A 16,971-nucleotide genomic window follows, 5' to 3' on the forward strand; every position below is an offset into this window, starting at 1 on the left:
TATGTCACATAATTCTTGTCACAATTCTGTTGTATGATTATTTCCACTCTCATGTCAGAGAGGAGAACACTGAGTCACAGAGATGTTAAGTAACTTCTCTGGGGCCACACAGCAGCATTCAGATGGAGAAGGCTTACACAGAAATGTCCCATGCTCCCTGGAAGGTGGAAAGAACACACAAAAACAGACAAGTCTTACATGGCACAGCTGTTCATAACAAAAGAGTAGGCCTTTTCTGAATCAAGGGGCATTTTTTTTTTCTTTTTCTTAAAAGTGAAAATCAAAGTACTGTGTATTCAAATTCCTGCTCAACTGTTTTTTCTTTTTTCCCCTAGAAATCAAACCAGGAATAACCTATGCTGACCCCTTGACTGAATTGTCCCCGAGTGTTTCCTGACACAGATCTTTGCTTTCAGTCCCTCACAACTAAAGAATGGGGCTCAACTTGACACTTGCAAAATTACCAGGTAAGCTGTAGGGGAAAATGCAAAGAAAATCCTACTTGATCAATAACAGTTATTTATACCATGTGTCAATTTAGGGGTTTTGGTGGTTGGCAAATCAATTAACAAAATAAACTTGCATTTATCCTTGCCTTCATTAAATATAAAACGGCAAACATGCAGGATGGCATTGCCGAGAGAACTCTTAACTTGCCATCACTTTGTCTTAAGCTGTTTCATCTAGAGATGATCTTTAGAAGGACAGAAAGATTAAACTAACAATTGGGGAAGTCTTTCACGCTGAAACTAAGGTATATATTACTTACCAGATGGAACAGTCTAGACCAAAGACAACATCCACCTGCACTACTGGGTAACTAGAACATGATTGTGCGGGGCAGCTGTACCAGGTCAGTGATACCCGGTCATCTGCACGACTTTGGTATTTCATTCCCACCTGGCAGGTAGAGCAGTGACATATTGTTGATGCTTTCACAGTCGGTGTCAAAATGTGACATGCTCCCATGAGCAACAGTGGATTGTCTCCAAAAGCAAAAGGAACAAGGGTCTCCATCACATTTCATTCAGAATGTGACTGCTATTCATGACACAAATTTTATGGCATGACATTGAGACAGACCACCTACTAAGTACCAGATACTGTGCTTGAAATGTACGCAGAGCGTGTTTAACTCTCAGAAGACCCAGCAAAATGGCTGCTATTTATTCCATTTCACAAAGCTAAGAAGTGACTGAACCAGCATTGTCAAAGAGGACTTTCTGAATGGTATACTAAGTCACTTCAGCCGTGTCCGACTCTGTGCGACCCCATAGAGTGCAGCCCACCAGGCTCCCCCGTCCCTGGGATTCTCCAGGCAAGAGCACTGGAGTGGGTTGCCATTTCCTTCTCCAATGCATGAAAGTGAAAAGAGAAAGTGAAGTCGCTCAGTTGTGTCCAACCCTCAGCAACCCCATGGACTTCAGCCTTCCAGTCTCCTCCGTCCATGGGATTTTCCATGCAAGAGTACTAGAGTGGGGTGCCATTGCCTTCTCCATCTAAATGGTATAGATGACGTTATCTGCAAAGCAGAAAGAGAGACACAGACATTGGGAACAACTACATGGATACCAAGGGGGAAGGGATGGGGAGGAACTGGGAGATTGGGATTCACACACATACACTATTGATGCTATGTATAAAATGGATAACTAATGAGAACATACTGTATAGAAGAGGGAACTCTACTTAATGCTCTGTGGTGACCTGAATGGGAAGGAAGTCCAATAGGCTGATTCAGTTTGCCATATAGTGGAATTAGCACAACATTGTAAAGCAACCATACTCCAATAAAACTTAATTTGAAAAAACATTAACAAACAGGACTGCAATGCCCTTGATCTCCACTGTCCAGTACAGGAGCCACGTGGGACTAATGAGGTATCTGACTACAAAATCCTTGTATTTCTTCAGCACACACAGTACACACACAATCCCCCTTACACACAAACACAGGCAGCCACAGCCCCAGCACACATACCACAATATCACTCTCACACCTTTGCACGCATGCTCAGTTGTGTCCAACTCTTTGCGACTCTATGGAGTGCAGCCTGTCAGGCTCCTCTGTCCATGGGATTTCCCAGGCAAAAACACTAGAATGGCTTGCCATTTCCTTCTCCAGGGGATCTTCCTAACCCAGGGATCGAATCTGCATCTCCTGCATTAGAAAGGGGATTCTTTACCACTACAGAACCTGGGAAGCCCCACCCTCAAACACACACTGGCACAAAATGATGATTTACTTTGGTACTAGTGTTATTAGGTCATTGCCTTTGCTAACTTAATTTAAAAGGAGTTGGAGCAAGAGTGCAGGGGGAAAATAAAAAAAGAAATTTGACCGTAACTCTCCCTCTGTAATCAAGCTCTGCACTAAATAACACAGGGAATAACATCCAAGGAAACAAGGAGTGTGTGAGATATGAGAAAATAGCCTTTATGCTGTAAAAACAGCTTCCAATCTTTATTAATTGAATCACTATTATACCTGTCATTAAAAATGTTTCCTAACTCAGCCAAGTTCTTTACTGACAGCAAAGAACCACATGATAAAACCGCCTGGGTAAAGAAAGCCACTCGCTTTATAAATGGACGTTGTTCCTGAGCGGGAACACTGCAGAGAACTGCTTCTGGGCATAGCCACAGGCATTAGGAAAACTGGAGGCAATAATATAGAGAAGAAATGATGGGAGGTAGCTGGCAGGAAAGAATATGCCATAGTCTTAATTCTTAAAAAAAAAAAAAAAAAAAAAAAAAAATCAAGTGTCACAAAAAACTCTCTATTATTCAGTTTTGAGCCTTCCAGAGCAGCCCACAGATGACTATTCCCTCTACTACCATAGTGTTTCATAGAATAACCCATAACAGGTTTTAACCACTAGTTTGTTTAAGCTGCATCGTAAATGTGAAATTTGCAAATGAAGTAATAACCAAACCCAAGCCTATTCCACTGAAGTAAGAAGTCCTGTATTCCAAAATGTTAATCTCATACATAAACTAAGGATGCAAATACTGTGAGGTGACAGGATTGGCAGACACTCTCAAAGCTACAAAACAGTTCAATCATCACTGTGAAAAGAGGTCAGTTGGCCTTGGTATTATTTATGACTCAGAGTACACATCAGGACTATTTCTGACATTCTGATTTAAGACTAACTTTAATAATAACCATAACTGATCAGTAAATCATTATTTAATAAGAGTGCTTGTTCATACAATTAAAACTTTAAAGTATATAATGGACACAAAATTCCTAATCAACACAGACAAGTAGGGGATCCTTCTATCCCACAATGGACAGGCATAGCAGATCCAGGGAGCTAACACTAAGATTTGAAATACTCCACGCCTACTATGTACGCTGGGCTTCCCCGATGGCTCAGCGGGTAAAGAATCTGCCTGCAATGCAGGAGACACAGGAGACTCCGGTTCAATCCCTAGGTCAGGAAGATCCCCTGGAGAAGGGAATGGTAACCCACTCCAGTATTCTTGCCTAGAGAATCCCATGGACTGAGGAGCCTGGCGAGCGACACTCTAAAGAGCTGCATAGGACTGAGAGACTAAACACGCCGTAGGGATCTGTGGCCAGTGATCCATTCTATTTGCACTCACCATGGCTTTGAAAATCATTGTTACAAGGTATAGCCAGTGTTTCAGGAGATGGTGTAGCTGCCCCTTTTCGGTGGGGTGCCTCAGTTGGACCACTCATCCTAATTAAAAGTTATTTGTCCTCTCCATACTTCCTTTAGGTGTCTATTCTGGGTTAGATGAAAGGGACTGCTAATAGTTTAATTGAAGAAATTAATTCAAGCAGGTACCTTAACCCAGGTAAAACTGCATATCTTAAGAAGCTTCTAAGGTTATAGATGCTGATATGCATCTGGTGGTACAGAAGCAGCCAAGACGGAGACACTTCATTAAGTCAAAATTGGCTTGAACAATACTGTTTAAGAAAATATTTGAAACTGGCAACCGTGATACAAATGGCAGCTGAATCAGGCATTTTAAACTTATAAATACTGTGGGTCTCATCATAACAGGCTAGTCCAGGTATAAATTACCAGCCTGTTTAAGGATATTTAAGCCAGGGAAACCAGTTTTTAAAAACACTTCTAGCAGAGAATAAAAGGGAAAGAATTAAACAGAGGACCAGGTTACTTCGGAAGAGCCTATACACTTAAAATTTCAGGCAGCAATTTAAGAACGTGTTTTTGGATTAAAAATCATGCAAACTCTCTTCCTTGGTTCACTTCTTCAAAGAAGGAAAACAAAGTACATACTATGCTGCCTGTCATGTAGGGAACTGAGGGCTAAAATCATGCTGTTAGCCCTAAAACAAAATCATTCCAAAGTGTAATTATCATTATAGTAAACGTTATTAGTGAGACGTGAAAATTCAGAAATGACTTTTCTTGTAAAGTCACAACCCAAAAGTGCACTTGTAAACAGTTTCAGTTTTCAAAAAAAAAAAAGGCAGCAGCAGATAAAAGTAACCATATGCCCAGGAGATTTATAGGGGGAATGCCCTGAGGGATTGCAGACAGCTATGCAGGTCCAACTCCTGTGGAGGAGAGAAGAGCACAGGGAGCAAATAGGAAGATTCATATTTCTGTGTAGTTGGAAGGAAGTTTTGACCAGACTGATGAAAAGTGCTCCAGCCAAAGTCATCATCAGAGGAACCCCTACTGCCCCAGGAGCAGGCTTGTCTTCCTACTGTGCTCAGTTATTGGTTAGGAGTGATCCATGCAAGTGCGGCATCAGCAGGAAAACAGCGCTGGGTTCAGAGCACTGAGCTAGAGCTGCCCATCAATTACTTTCCCTGCAGCCGGAGATCTGAGAGGCCCCTTCTCATGGCTGTCACGCAAACCCAATGTTCATAAACTGTTTTACTGATTATGTGATACAATGGTAAGGCTCATGAACTCAAGATTTCAAAATAGCAAAAGGTTTAAAATTTTCATATTCTTAGCATAATAGGTATAATCTAGTTTATAAATAAAAGTAGGTACCAGGCTGCAATTATTTTTAAAAATTTTCCTCCTTGATAATGAATTTAAATACTAATGACAATTGTCCCTTTCTGTCTTTCTTCCTAACAATGCTCCCTAAACTTTTTTAAGTATTACCGCCCCCCAAAAAAAATGACCTGCTAGTTTTACTCTTTCGCATTTCAAATAGCTTAAAACTGAGAGAGAGAGAAAAAGATATTTCAAAGAGCCTGCCAAAGACTGCACTAAAATAACCATGTGCTACCCTTCTGTTGTATGAAATTTTAATTTGCTGCTCCCCAGTTTATTCAATTTGTAATTATATCAAAACTGAACTAAAAATTGAGTCAAGATCATTTTCACTGGTATATTTATTTTCATTCAAATGATTAGCACAACCAACCAGAAATTCACATTTTACTCAAAGGACTTGGTGAGAGAAGTGGGATTCAGGGGTGAGGTCACTAATATTTTTTAATGGGTTTTGTGTGTTTGTCTCTTTATTGAACTACAGCTGATTCACAATGTTGTATTAGTTCCTTGTATACAGCAAAGTGATTCTGGTGTACAGCAAAACAAAATACATATTCTTTTTCATATTCTTTTCCATTATGTTTATTACAGGATACTGAGGGTTGCTCTCTGTACTAGGACCTTGTTGTGTGAGACCACCAATTCTTTAGCCACTCAAAATATTAACAGTGCACAAAATAGACTCTCTAAATTACTAAAGACGTTTTTTAACTAGCCCGAAACATCAGTAGTTTAGCCTGTAAGAAAGCCTGGCTTGAGTAGGGCGTGCATGCGAAACATGAAGTGACCTCTCCCCACTTCCCACTTCTCCTACAGATAATGAGCTGCATGGCCCAGGGAATCACACCCCAAGTAACACAAGCGATGGACCCGGAAAGAACACCACCGTTCACAACGAATTTGACACTATCGTCTTGCCTGGGCTTTACCTCGTTATATTCGTGGCAAGCATCTTGCTGAATGGTCTAGCAGTATGGATCTTCTTTCACATTAGGAATAAAACCAGCTTCATATTTTATCTCAAAAACATAGTGGTTGCCGACCTCATAATGACACTGACGTTTCCATTTCGAATAGTCCATGATGCAGGACTTGGACCTTGGTACTTCAAGTTTATCCTCTGCAGATACTCTTCGGTTTTATTTTACGCCAACATGTATACTTCCATTGTGTTTCTTGGGCTGATAAGCATTGATCGCTACCTGAAGGTGGTAAAGCCATTTGGCGACTCTCGCATGTACAGCATAACCTTTACAAAGGTTTTATCTGTCTGTGTTTGGGTGCTCATGGCTGTCCTGTCCTTGCCAAACATCATTCTAACCAATGTCCAACCAACTAGGGAAAATATTCATGAGTGCACGAAACTTAAGAGTCCTTTGGGAGTGAAATGGCATAATGCCATCACTTACGTCAACAGCTGCTTGTTCGTGGTTGTGCTGGTGATACTGATCGGGTGTTACATTGCCATTTCCAGGTACATTCACAAATCCAGCAGGCAATTCATAAGCCAGTCAAGCCGAAAGCGAAAACACAACCAGAGCATTAGAGTGGTTGTGGCTGTGTTCTTCACCTGTTTTCTACCCTATCACTTGTGTAGGATTCCCTTTACTTTCAGTCACTTGGACAGACTTTTAGATGAGTCGGCACACAAAATCCTGTATTACTGCAAAGAAATGACACTTTTCTTGTCTGCGTGCAACGTGTGCCTGGACCCAATCATTTACTTTTTCATGTGTCGCTCATTTTCAAGAAGGCTATTCAAAAAATCAAACATCAGAACAAGGAGCGAAAGCATCCGATCACTACAGAGTGTTAGAAGATCCGAGGTCCGCATATACTATGATTATACTGACGTGTAGGAATTCAAGGTCACCAGGCCCACTCTTGTTTGTCAGCATGTACAAAGTGTAAATAAATGTGTATTTTCATTATCCTTGCTTGAGCCCATCAAATGTGGATGAAAAGAGAACTGAAATGTTATGAATTTGGGGTATAATTTGGAAATGAGGAAAACATTAAGGCATAAGGAAGAAAGTGAAATTGACGAGATGGCATATGGCTGAGCAGCGGGGATCATGACTCAAAGTTTAAGGAGCAGATTTCAGGGGCGGCAAAGGCCACAGCTATGCCAGCACTCTGCAGTCATCTTCCAGGAAGGGCTGATGCTCTGAAGCCACTTTTGAGAGGACAGGAAGTAGAGAGAACTCTGTTCGACCTTGATCCTTAAGATCTGGGAAAGAAAATGCTGTTTTCAACACAGCTCATTTGTTGCAGATGTAACTGAGTAAACACGGATTGCTAGCTTTCTCTGTCATTGTATCTACGACCTGCCCACAACATTAGCCATAGTCCCTTGTCTATGTTTATGTTAATGCACATTAGAAAAACATGCACAGTGCAGGAGTAGGTAAGGAGGTTCAACTGTATTTTTTTAAGCAAAACACTTGAAAAGACTGAAGTCACTTAACTGATTTTAAACTTAGGTTATTTCAGAGAAGAAAAAAGTATGACTGAGTATTAAGACAAGTTGATTTTGATAAAACACTGAACTTACAGTGCCATTATTATACCCCTATGCTGCATTTGAATTCTTATGTGCTAGGGGCAGAGAACAGAAGATGAAAGCTGCATTAATAGTCAAGTACTTACAGTTTATTTAAAAGCCATTTAATAATCTTTATTTTATAAAAACTATAGTTTTAAATTATATCCCATCTCTAATAGGAATATCATTCGCTTTAAACCTTCAGTTGTAGACCTCAATACATCAAGTCAAAAAGATTAAGGGTAACTTAAAATCTTAGAATAATTTCTCTTTCTTCAATATAAACCTTTGAACCTTCATGCTTTTTCAAAGCCTTCAGCTGCCTGACCATTGTCTAGGTTCCTAACATGGGACAAGGAGCCAGAGGAGCATTAAAAGACCAGGAGTGAAGGCATATTTGCTGATGAAAAGGTATCATTATGGTTAATGAAGACAAAGCAGATGTACATGTATAACACAGTACAAGGCTTCATTTTATTTAGACTCGTACAAACGATCTGCAAAATTCTGAAAAGCTAAAGTGACCAAAAAAGAAGGAAGCAGGTCCCAAGAATAACTCAGCCTAACAGTGACTACCAAGGTTAGGTTCAAGAACAGAAAAGAGGACTAACAGGTGAGTCAGGTTTAACAGAAGGGATAGAAGCAAAGAGGTTAAAAGAACTGTCTACCTAAAGGTCTAAGGACCTTTATCAGAGTATCTATTTCTCCATCCAGATTCCAATTCCATAAATTCCAGGGGATCTACAGTACATAAATTAATACACATCTCTCTTGGACATGTGCCTAGCTACCACCACCTGCTGCTGGTTTTGTTCATTAGCTAGGTTAAGATAGCCATGCTTTACACCAGGTATTTAAGAAGACAGTTTGAAAGGCTAATTCCTTTCTCCATTCTCCTCATAACACCCAGGCTGAGTTACAGCTGCCCTATATAAAAAGGAAGAGCAATGCTGCAGCTGGGAAAACCCTCAGTACAGCGTGTCCTAGACTCTCCTTCCTCTACTTGTCTTACATCACAGCTCACAAATGGTCCTTGTGTGTGTGTGTCTGTTCTGTTAAAGGCATGCTCATCTTAGAACATGCCTAAAAACTAAGAACCTATCACCTTCATCAAATGATTCCATTTGGTGTTCTGAAACTTAGCAAAGCTAACCCCACACTGCATTTAATTCTCTAAAATTCAGGCCTCCATTCTAAGAGGTCCTTAAAATATTTCAATCCCATTTTAATGTTTCTAAAATTGTACTGCTGTAGAGTAAATGGGTACATTTAATATAGTGGTTTTATTCTCTGAAATTACATTATTAAATCAATGGTATAGCTTAAAACATTGACTTAGGGAAAAAATTTGGAAGTATTATCTCCATTTTCTTAAAGCCATTTACAAAAGCATCAAAATCATACTGCTTTTATTTTACACAAATACTCACACTGTGGTCACAACCAAGAATGAATCAGTCACATGACTAACATAATATCCACAGGAATAACTTAAAATATTGTGTTGGTGTCATACGTTAATATAAACTGCTGCACTAACATTAAAGAATGCAAAAATTCTATTTGATTGGTTTTTAATTAATTGAAAATTTGGAAACAATTTTAAATTTGAAATCTAAAATTTCTTACATGGAACTTTTGGATTATATTCAGTATTTTAAGGACCCACTTAAGGCAGCAATTTTAACATAGCTATTTTTATTTTATGCAAATGAGAAATATATTCAGATAATTTCAAAAATAAATTTTTCTAATATTCATAAAAATTACATGCAGAGAAACTTACCTTGCAGAAAATCTTTTGGTGTGCATATATTACTAACTCTGTTATATTCATTATACCATTCATACCATTTTATTCTCATTTCCAAATAGTATATCAGTATTTTGTTTCTCAACTAAAGTTTCAAGGGAATGATAATTTGGAAAATGCGTAAGTTCAGACTAAATACCTAAGCCAAAATTGTGAATACACAGTACAATCTCAAACATAAATTTTATGATCACTGTGGAGAAATGTGATATACAAGAAAAAAATAAAGTAAAAAAACAAGGGCAAAATAAAGCTTGAGGATCACTTAAATCTCGTAAATAGAGATTCTCTCTCAAACAGAACACCACAAGAAAACAGCTTATCAAATCAATAAATACTAGGCACATGCTATGTTTAAAAGAAAAAACATTATGACTAAGACGATATTTACAATAATCTTCGGATATGTCTAAGTGAATTATAAAAGCATTAAGATCAAACATTTTCAAATTTAAACATAAACATCTGGTAGATGCTGAATTAGCTACGCTCTGCATTGGACAAGGAAATGACAACCCACTCCAGTGTTCTTGCCTGGAGAATCCCAGGGACGGGAAGCCTGGTTGGCGGCCGTCTATGGGGTCGCACAGGGTCGGACACGACTGAAGCGACTTAGCAGCAGCAGCAGCAGCAGCACCCGCCCCAGCCCTCTATCACCATCTAGTGGTAAAATTTATGAAACAACTGAAAACGACTCCAATCCTATTTACTGCTTGTGACTACACATTACCATGGGCTAGGCCTTCCCTCTAGTCTTCCCTCAGTCAGTCATCTTTAGTGCTAACAAAAAGCAGTGTGTGGGGTGGGTGGGGAGCGGGGTGTGCCGCACGGGGAAGGGCACAACAGTCCTGGAGCTGCCTAGATAAATATGGAAATGTTTGACAAAAAATAAGACCTATAAGGAATTATGTTGTTTAATTGCTAAGTCTTATCCAACTCTTTTGCAACCCCACGGACTGTAGCCCGTCAGGCTCCTCTGTCCACGGGATTTCCCAGGTAAGAAGACAGCAGTGGGTTGCCATTTCCTTCTCCAGATAAGTTACAGATGTGTCTTAAAAAAATAAAATAAAAAGGCTGACATATACATAGATTTCACAGGGAAACGGGAACAAATATTGACTATGCTTCTTGACATACAAAAAAATTTATTTAAATATAATTTACTGTTTAAAAAATCATTTATTAGAATTAGACTAAGACTGTCTGTGTTAAAATGTTTAAAACTTATCAAAAATGTATGAGATTCAAATGGCAACTTTTATTTTGAATATTCTTACATTTTTCTTATAAGCTACAATAATGAGTTTTAAAACTCATCTAAAATGATTTAAGAAAATGGTGTAATGTAGCTATTAGATCACCTAGCCTTTCCTTGCCTCATTTGGAAACTCAAGATATGGAATTAAATCAGAAATTCCTTTCTTTCAAACATCTTCTTAGGCAAGTATTCTTAATAAAGTGGCCAGCTTCTCTTTGAATAATGCCAGAGAAATCTGTGGATTGCAGCAGCTCTCAGAAACAAGCCACACATCAGATTAGATCATCCTAACTTATCAACAAGAATCCAGAATAGTCGACCAGATTGGCCAAAGCTTCTAAGTCTAGGTTTAAATGTTACAAGCAAGACTTTCCAACAAGACTCTAGACACGTTTACCTGGACACAGATATAAACACACAGTACTTATAACTAGGGCTAAGAGATTTAGTATACCAAAGATAACTCAGCTCCCTAACCTCTGATAGCTTCCAGGTGGTGCTAGTGGTAGAGAACCCGCCTGCCAAAGCAGGAGACATACGAGACTCAGGTTTAATCTCTGGGTTAGGAAGATCCCCTAAAGAAGGAACTGGCAACCCACTCCAGAGTTCTCGCCTAGAGAATCCCATGGACAGAGGAGCCTGGAAGGCCACAGTCCATGGCTCAGTAGCAAAGAGTTAGACACAACTGAAGCGACTGAGCACACACAAAAATACACCTTAAAAATCACTTCCCATTCTTAAGATTGTTACTACTATCCCACAAAATACCTTCAGTAACAGTGAAGCCATCTTTCAATTACCAAAAATAAATTCTGTGTTTTTTCAAAATGCCATATCAACTGTATCTTTAGATTTTTATGTGCTATTTTATGCAGCTAGAGAAATGCCAACATTAAACACAACGGAAAAAATGAATGTATAAGGAGATGAATACTGGGCCAAACACTTATGTGATAAAAATTTGGAATCACCTAGATCAGAACTTCTCAACTCCACTGAACCCAATGTACTCTTTCTGTGAGATACGCTTCAACGTATTTTTAGTAGTAGTAGCGTTAGGGCTTCCCAGATGGCACCAGTGGTTAAAGAACCTGCCTGCCAGCGCAGGAGAAATGAGACATGGGTTCGATCCTTGGGTCAGGAAGATCCACTGGAGGGGAGCATGGCAACCCACTCCAGTATTCTTGCCTGGAGAATTCCATGGACAGAGGAGCCTGGCGGGCTATGGTACACGGGGTCACACAGAGTTGGACACGACTGAGAGTCTGAGCACAAATGAGCACAAGCAGTAGTGTTAGTCACCAGCTTTGTCCAACTCTTTGCGACCCCTGTGGACTGTAGCCTGCCAGGTTTCTTTGTCCAAGGGGTTCTCTAGGCAGGAATACTGGAATGAGCTACCATTCCCTTCTCCAGGGGATCTCCCCGACCCAGGATCAAACCCAGGTCTCTGTCCTACATTGCAGGCAGATTCTTTACCATCTGAGCCACTAGGGAAGTTCAACGTATTTTTAGTACAGTGATAATATCATCTATCTATACATGCATACCTCACTTTGTATGGTAGTGTGGGACCATAAAAATGAGGACTGCATCACTTTCTCTACGGTATCCAAGGAGGCTCCGTACCCTTGGATTTGATTAACACCATCACCCAGGCACCTGAATGGAAATTCAGAGTCATCCAATGGCTCTTCTTTCCTTCCCCCACTAGCAGCCCTGCACCCAGTCCTGCGAGTCTGCCCTCATACATGGGGGACTAGCTAGGCCTCCACCCAGCATAGCCCCGTGTCAGGCCTAGCTCAGGCTGAAGGCGGCTGTGTGAGCTCACGGACCAGCAAGGACCTGTGAGCACAGCAAAAAACCTTGGCCCCACCTCCCACTGTGTGTCCAGCTGAGAGGAGAAAATGAACCAACCTCACCCTGATTTTAAACTGCCAGCACTTCTGCTAGGAGCCTCAAGTTTTCCATTCTGGCCTAGGCCCTCACATACTCCTTTCTAGAACTTCTAACACTACACAGCTATTTTCTAATGAAATAAAAATAGCTAACTTTTATTGGCATTCCCTACAAAGCAGGCATCATTTTGAGCTCCTGACCTGACTACCTTTATGCCCTTGACAAACTCCAAGGAAGCACTGGCATTACCTTAACGTCCTCAGGGACACAGGTCAGAAAGGCTATTGCTGGGATCCAGACTTAGGCCATCTGGCTCCAGAAGCTCTGCTTTCAATCAGTCTCAATAATGAAGTGAAACACATGCCTTAAGGTGTTACTGATACGACCAAGAGCCTTGCAAATGATTTACGTTGCCTAATGCTAGGAATACAAACACAAGCCACTGCAAATAAGGTCGGGAATGAAGCTAAGCAGCACTCTTAAGCAAAGTCTCAATAATTCCTTTACTAAACCTGAAAGATTATACTATTAAGAGAACATTGAGTCCAACAATCACACATATTTGGTCATTTTACTCCCTCATAATTCAGACCAGGGGGCTTCCTTGGTGGCTCAGCAGTAAAGAATCCACCTGACAATGCAGGAGACACGGGCTCAATCCCTAGGTCAGGAAGATCCCCCGGGGAAGGAAATGGCAACCCACTCCAGTATTTTGCCTGGAAAATCCCCCATAGACAGAGAAGCCTGGCAGGCTACAGTCCATATGGTTGCAAAGAGTCGGACATGACTTAGTCACTAAACAACAATTCAGATGAGCATATAATTCATGATCAAAACCTGGCTACTTTTGAGTGTGGAAGTGTCAATTACTGAGCTGGCACAGGTGTAAACTGAGACAGTGTAAACAAACCTGGACATATGGCCCCTATGCTCACAGCACATCTGAAAATTCATGTCTGTGACGATTGCGTTACCCAGTTAAACAAGCGGTTTAGGACAAGGATAAAGAGATCAAGAAACCCAGCCATTTCATCAAGTTGAAGCCCCACCATGAAGTCTCTTCTGTCCAGTTTACTAGCACAAACTATGAACCCCTGGATGCTGGATTCACAACTATTCAACAAAAATCTCTAATGGAGGTTTCCTGGGAGTGTGGATAATGGTTTCTAGGTCAGTGCTCATTGCGAATGGCTTTGTTTAATACCAAAAGAAAGAACCCTGCTCACCAAATTTAGTACTTTTGCCTTGGCAAGCATATATAATTGAAATTTTAATTTAAATTTTCTCTGTCCTCTGCAACAAAACCATCACGAATCTGTCACACTGTTAACAACTAAGTACAAAATTTATGACTGGTGTGACTTCAACAGGATTTTAGAAAAGGAGGCTGTAGCATTCACCCTTCCAAGGCACAGGCCTCTGCAGAGACAACTAAACAAACTGGTGGGATAACAAAGTGGTCAGGATATTGGGCCACTAAGGGTAATGGTGTCAGGGAACTATTATACAACTAGGGTTAGATAATCGCCCCCTACAAGAAGTATGCCAGGCTCCAGAAGAAACAGAACATGGGAACCCATTGAGCCTGCTGGTCATGATGAAGTCACACAAGTGGAACCACACATCCTCATTCAACCTGTCTGTGCTCTCCCTGGGAATCAGACAAGGGCAACACACACAGCTGGTCCCCGAACAGCTCATTCAAGGAACAGACACAGAAACTTGGCCCCGTTGAGTCTTCATTCTAGTGACACCAACTAGTCTGTGAAAAACAGCCCACAATTCACTGCTGTGCTCCAAACGTTAACTAAACAGATATGTAGCTCTCTACAGCATGAATGGCCTAAAACCACAGAAAAATTTCTCAGTCACACCGCCAATGAAACTAAATTGCCAAAGATGACCACACGACACTCACACAAACCAGAGGTATATACAAGTGTGCTTGGCTAATAGCAGCTTGCTAGACAAAGAAGACGACTGAGTCTACAAATTTCAGGTATGGCTTACTCGTTGGGTAAAAAAATAAACAGGAAAAACAAACAAACAAAAAAACCCTGCATTCAATTTAACCTCAGACAAGTTCCCTGAAGTCTCCGCACCACAAAACCTTCCCCTAAACTTGAGAGCACCTTCTCCTCCCACACATCACAGCTGAACAGGTGACATCGGTTTATCAAAACACCACTGGGAAAATTTATCTAGCTGATAAATGTTCACACATGGAGGCATGGGAAAGTCTTCTGGCTTATATATGAGTTGACTTGAGTTTTGTGCTAGCAGAACAGCCTGCTGGTGGCCTGTCAAATATACACTGGACATCTGTTTGATTATTAAAGAAAGAGCATGCTGACCAGGAGTAAAGAATGTCCATTTCAAAAATAAAGAGTAAATGCCTCTCTTCCTGGGACACCAATGCTGGTGTTCTGTTGATGATAAGACTCTCTTCCCAGGTGCCAAGTCCATACTGATTCACTGTGTATGTGCTGATTTTTTCTTTTTTTTTTTTGAAACCTTGAAGGAATGCATCCCTGGCTTGTTTTATGTTCTTTGTTCTGACATCAAACTGCACTGAAAACCATGTTCTTTGGAGCAATTCCTCAGAGTTATCTGAGAGGCTGTGCCCCAGGCTTTATTCCTCAGTTTGGCTCAAATAAAACTCTTTTCCATTCCTCTTACAGGTTCTTTATTATTTTCCTCAACATAATCAAAATGAAGTATTTACATTCGTTAAGTCTCCTTCTGACTGAAGATTCTCTCAGTGGCTTCTGAAGACTCATTTTCCCAACTTGTTCAAATGATTTACTAAAAAGCTGAGCAGAGAGCTAAGCAAATAAATCGTCTTATAAACAGTGTACTATCCTCTAGCAGGAGTCCCCAAACTCTGGGATCTAATGTCTGGTGATCAGAGGTATAATAGTAATAAATAAAGTGTACAATAAATGTCATGACACTGAATCATCCCAAAACCACCCCTGATTCCCAATCATGGGAAAATTTTCTTTCACAAAACTAGTCCCTGGTGCCGTAAAGGTTGGAGACTGCTCCTCCAAGGGACTCATCCTGTGCTGTGCTCAGACACTCAGTCATGTCAGACTCTCTGCGACCCCCATGCACTGTAGCCCGCCAGGCTCCTCTGTCCATGCAATTTCCCAGGCCAGAATACTGGAATGGGTTGCCATTTCTTTCTCCAGGGGACCTTCCCAACCCAGGGATTGAACCCACTATTCTTGCGTCTCTTGTATTGCAGGTGGGTTCTTTACCAATGAGCCACCTGGGAAGCCCAGGAAGTCCATCTCATTTATCTTTACCCACAGGACCAGATACAACAGCTGGGGGACATTCCCTGCCTCTTTCCCATTTGGATAATACACATTCACTCAACAAACATTCTGAGTGCCTACTACAAGAGTGGGCACTGGGGAGACCAAAATAGGCCAACAAAGATTGCCATTGCCCATTCTGGCTGGGATGGATATTAAAAAAAAAAAAAGGCGACATAGGAAGAATATGAACAATGGCAAGATAGCAGAGACATGCCTAGAGTTAGTGACAGGTGAGTCTTAAGAGCAAATGGAAGCAGAATGAAATGAGAAAGGATATTATTTTGGAGGCTCAGAGGGATAAAGGAAAATAGCCTCTTCTGCTTCATGGCCATCTTCTCAAAAAACTATACCTACAGGAGGAAATATATGCACTAAGATTTTATTTTTGTGACAGTGAGTTCTCAATTTTGACTCTTTGCTAATATCACGGACTGAAATTCATTCCTTCTGATTCTTAAGGTTATATCTATTATTAGCAACAAAGAAAAAATTTTTGAGTAATTCAACTAACTGAGACTAGGCATTCAGCTCATGGCTCAATATTAGTGCCTATTTCAAAGTGAGGTTTTTGTTAGTCTACAAAACATAAATATTGCTCACATCAGTTCTTTTTGTAAACTGTCGCTTCTGCCAATCTTCCAGTAGGGGGAGATATTGTAACAGACATTTGTGTCTCCAATTACAACTTTCGCATAAAGAGGAGAACACAACTGCCAATGAATTCCTGTGCCTGTTGCTCATTTTAAGAGTCTTTACAAAAAAAATAAAGAAGAAAGCAAGCATTGTTTTACAAAATAGTGGGTAATTATGTCTTAAAGACATAAATCCTGCTACCCTCTTCCACTACCCTAAATCAATGCACTGACTTTGGCGGGATTTAATGCTTTCACAGAGGGAAACACAAAAAGGCATGCCTGCATTCCATGTTTTTCTACCAGATTAGTTTTTAAAGCACATCTTCAATTTCAATTATTTTTACCAAAAAGCTCAAAAATGTCACAGTATCATGAATTATGAACACCTCAGCATGATGATCAAAATGCTCACACTCTATCCCACCCGCCTCTGCTGACTTTCCTTCCCCAGTTGGTGAGTTTGGTTATACCATTCTC

At 40.5% G+C, this 16,971-nt stretch overlaps 2 protein-coding genes across 8 annotated transcripts in view; one reads left to right on the forward strand and one right to left on the reverse strand.

The window, feature by feature from the left end:
* MED12L (mediator complex subunit 12L) overlaps positions 1-16,971 on the reverse strand; it is a 362,611-nt gene that overhangs the window by 136,506 nt on the left and 209,134 nt on the right. The window lies entirely within an intron of this gene.
* Positions 3,614-6,880, forward strand: GPR87 (G protein-coupled receptor 87). The gene is made up of 2 exons (XM_055566876.1): positions 3,614-3,639; positions 5,806-6,880. The coding sequence occupies exons 1-2, from the start codon at positions 3,614-3,616 to the stop codon at positions 6,878-6,880; spliced, it is 1,101 nt and encodes a 366-aa protein (XP_055422851.1).

This window comes from Bubalus kerabau, chromosome 2 (assembly GCF_029407905.1).
Source record: "Bubalus kerabau isolate K-KA32 ecotype Philippines breed swamp buffalo chromosome 2, PCC_UOA_SB_1v2, whole genome shotgun sequence".
NCBI classification, from domain to species: domain Eukaryota; kingdom Metazoa; phylum Chordata; class Mammalia; order Artiodactyla; family Bovidae; genus Bubalus; species Bubalus kerabau.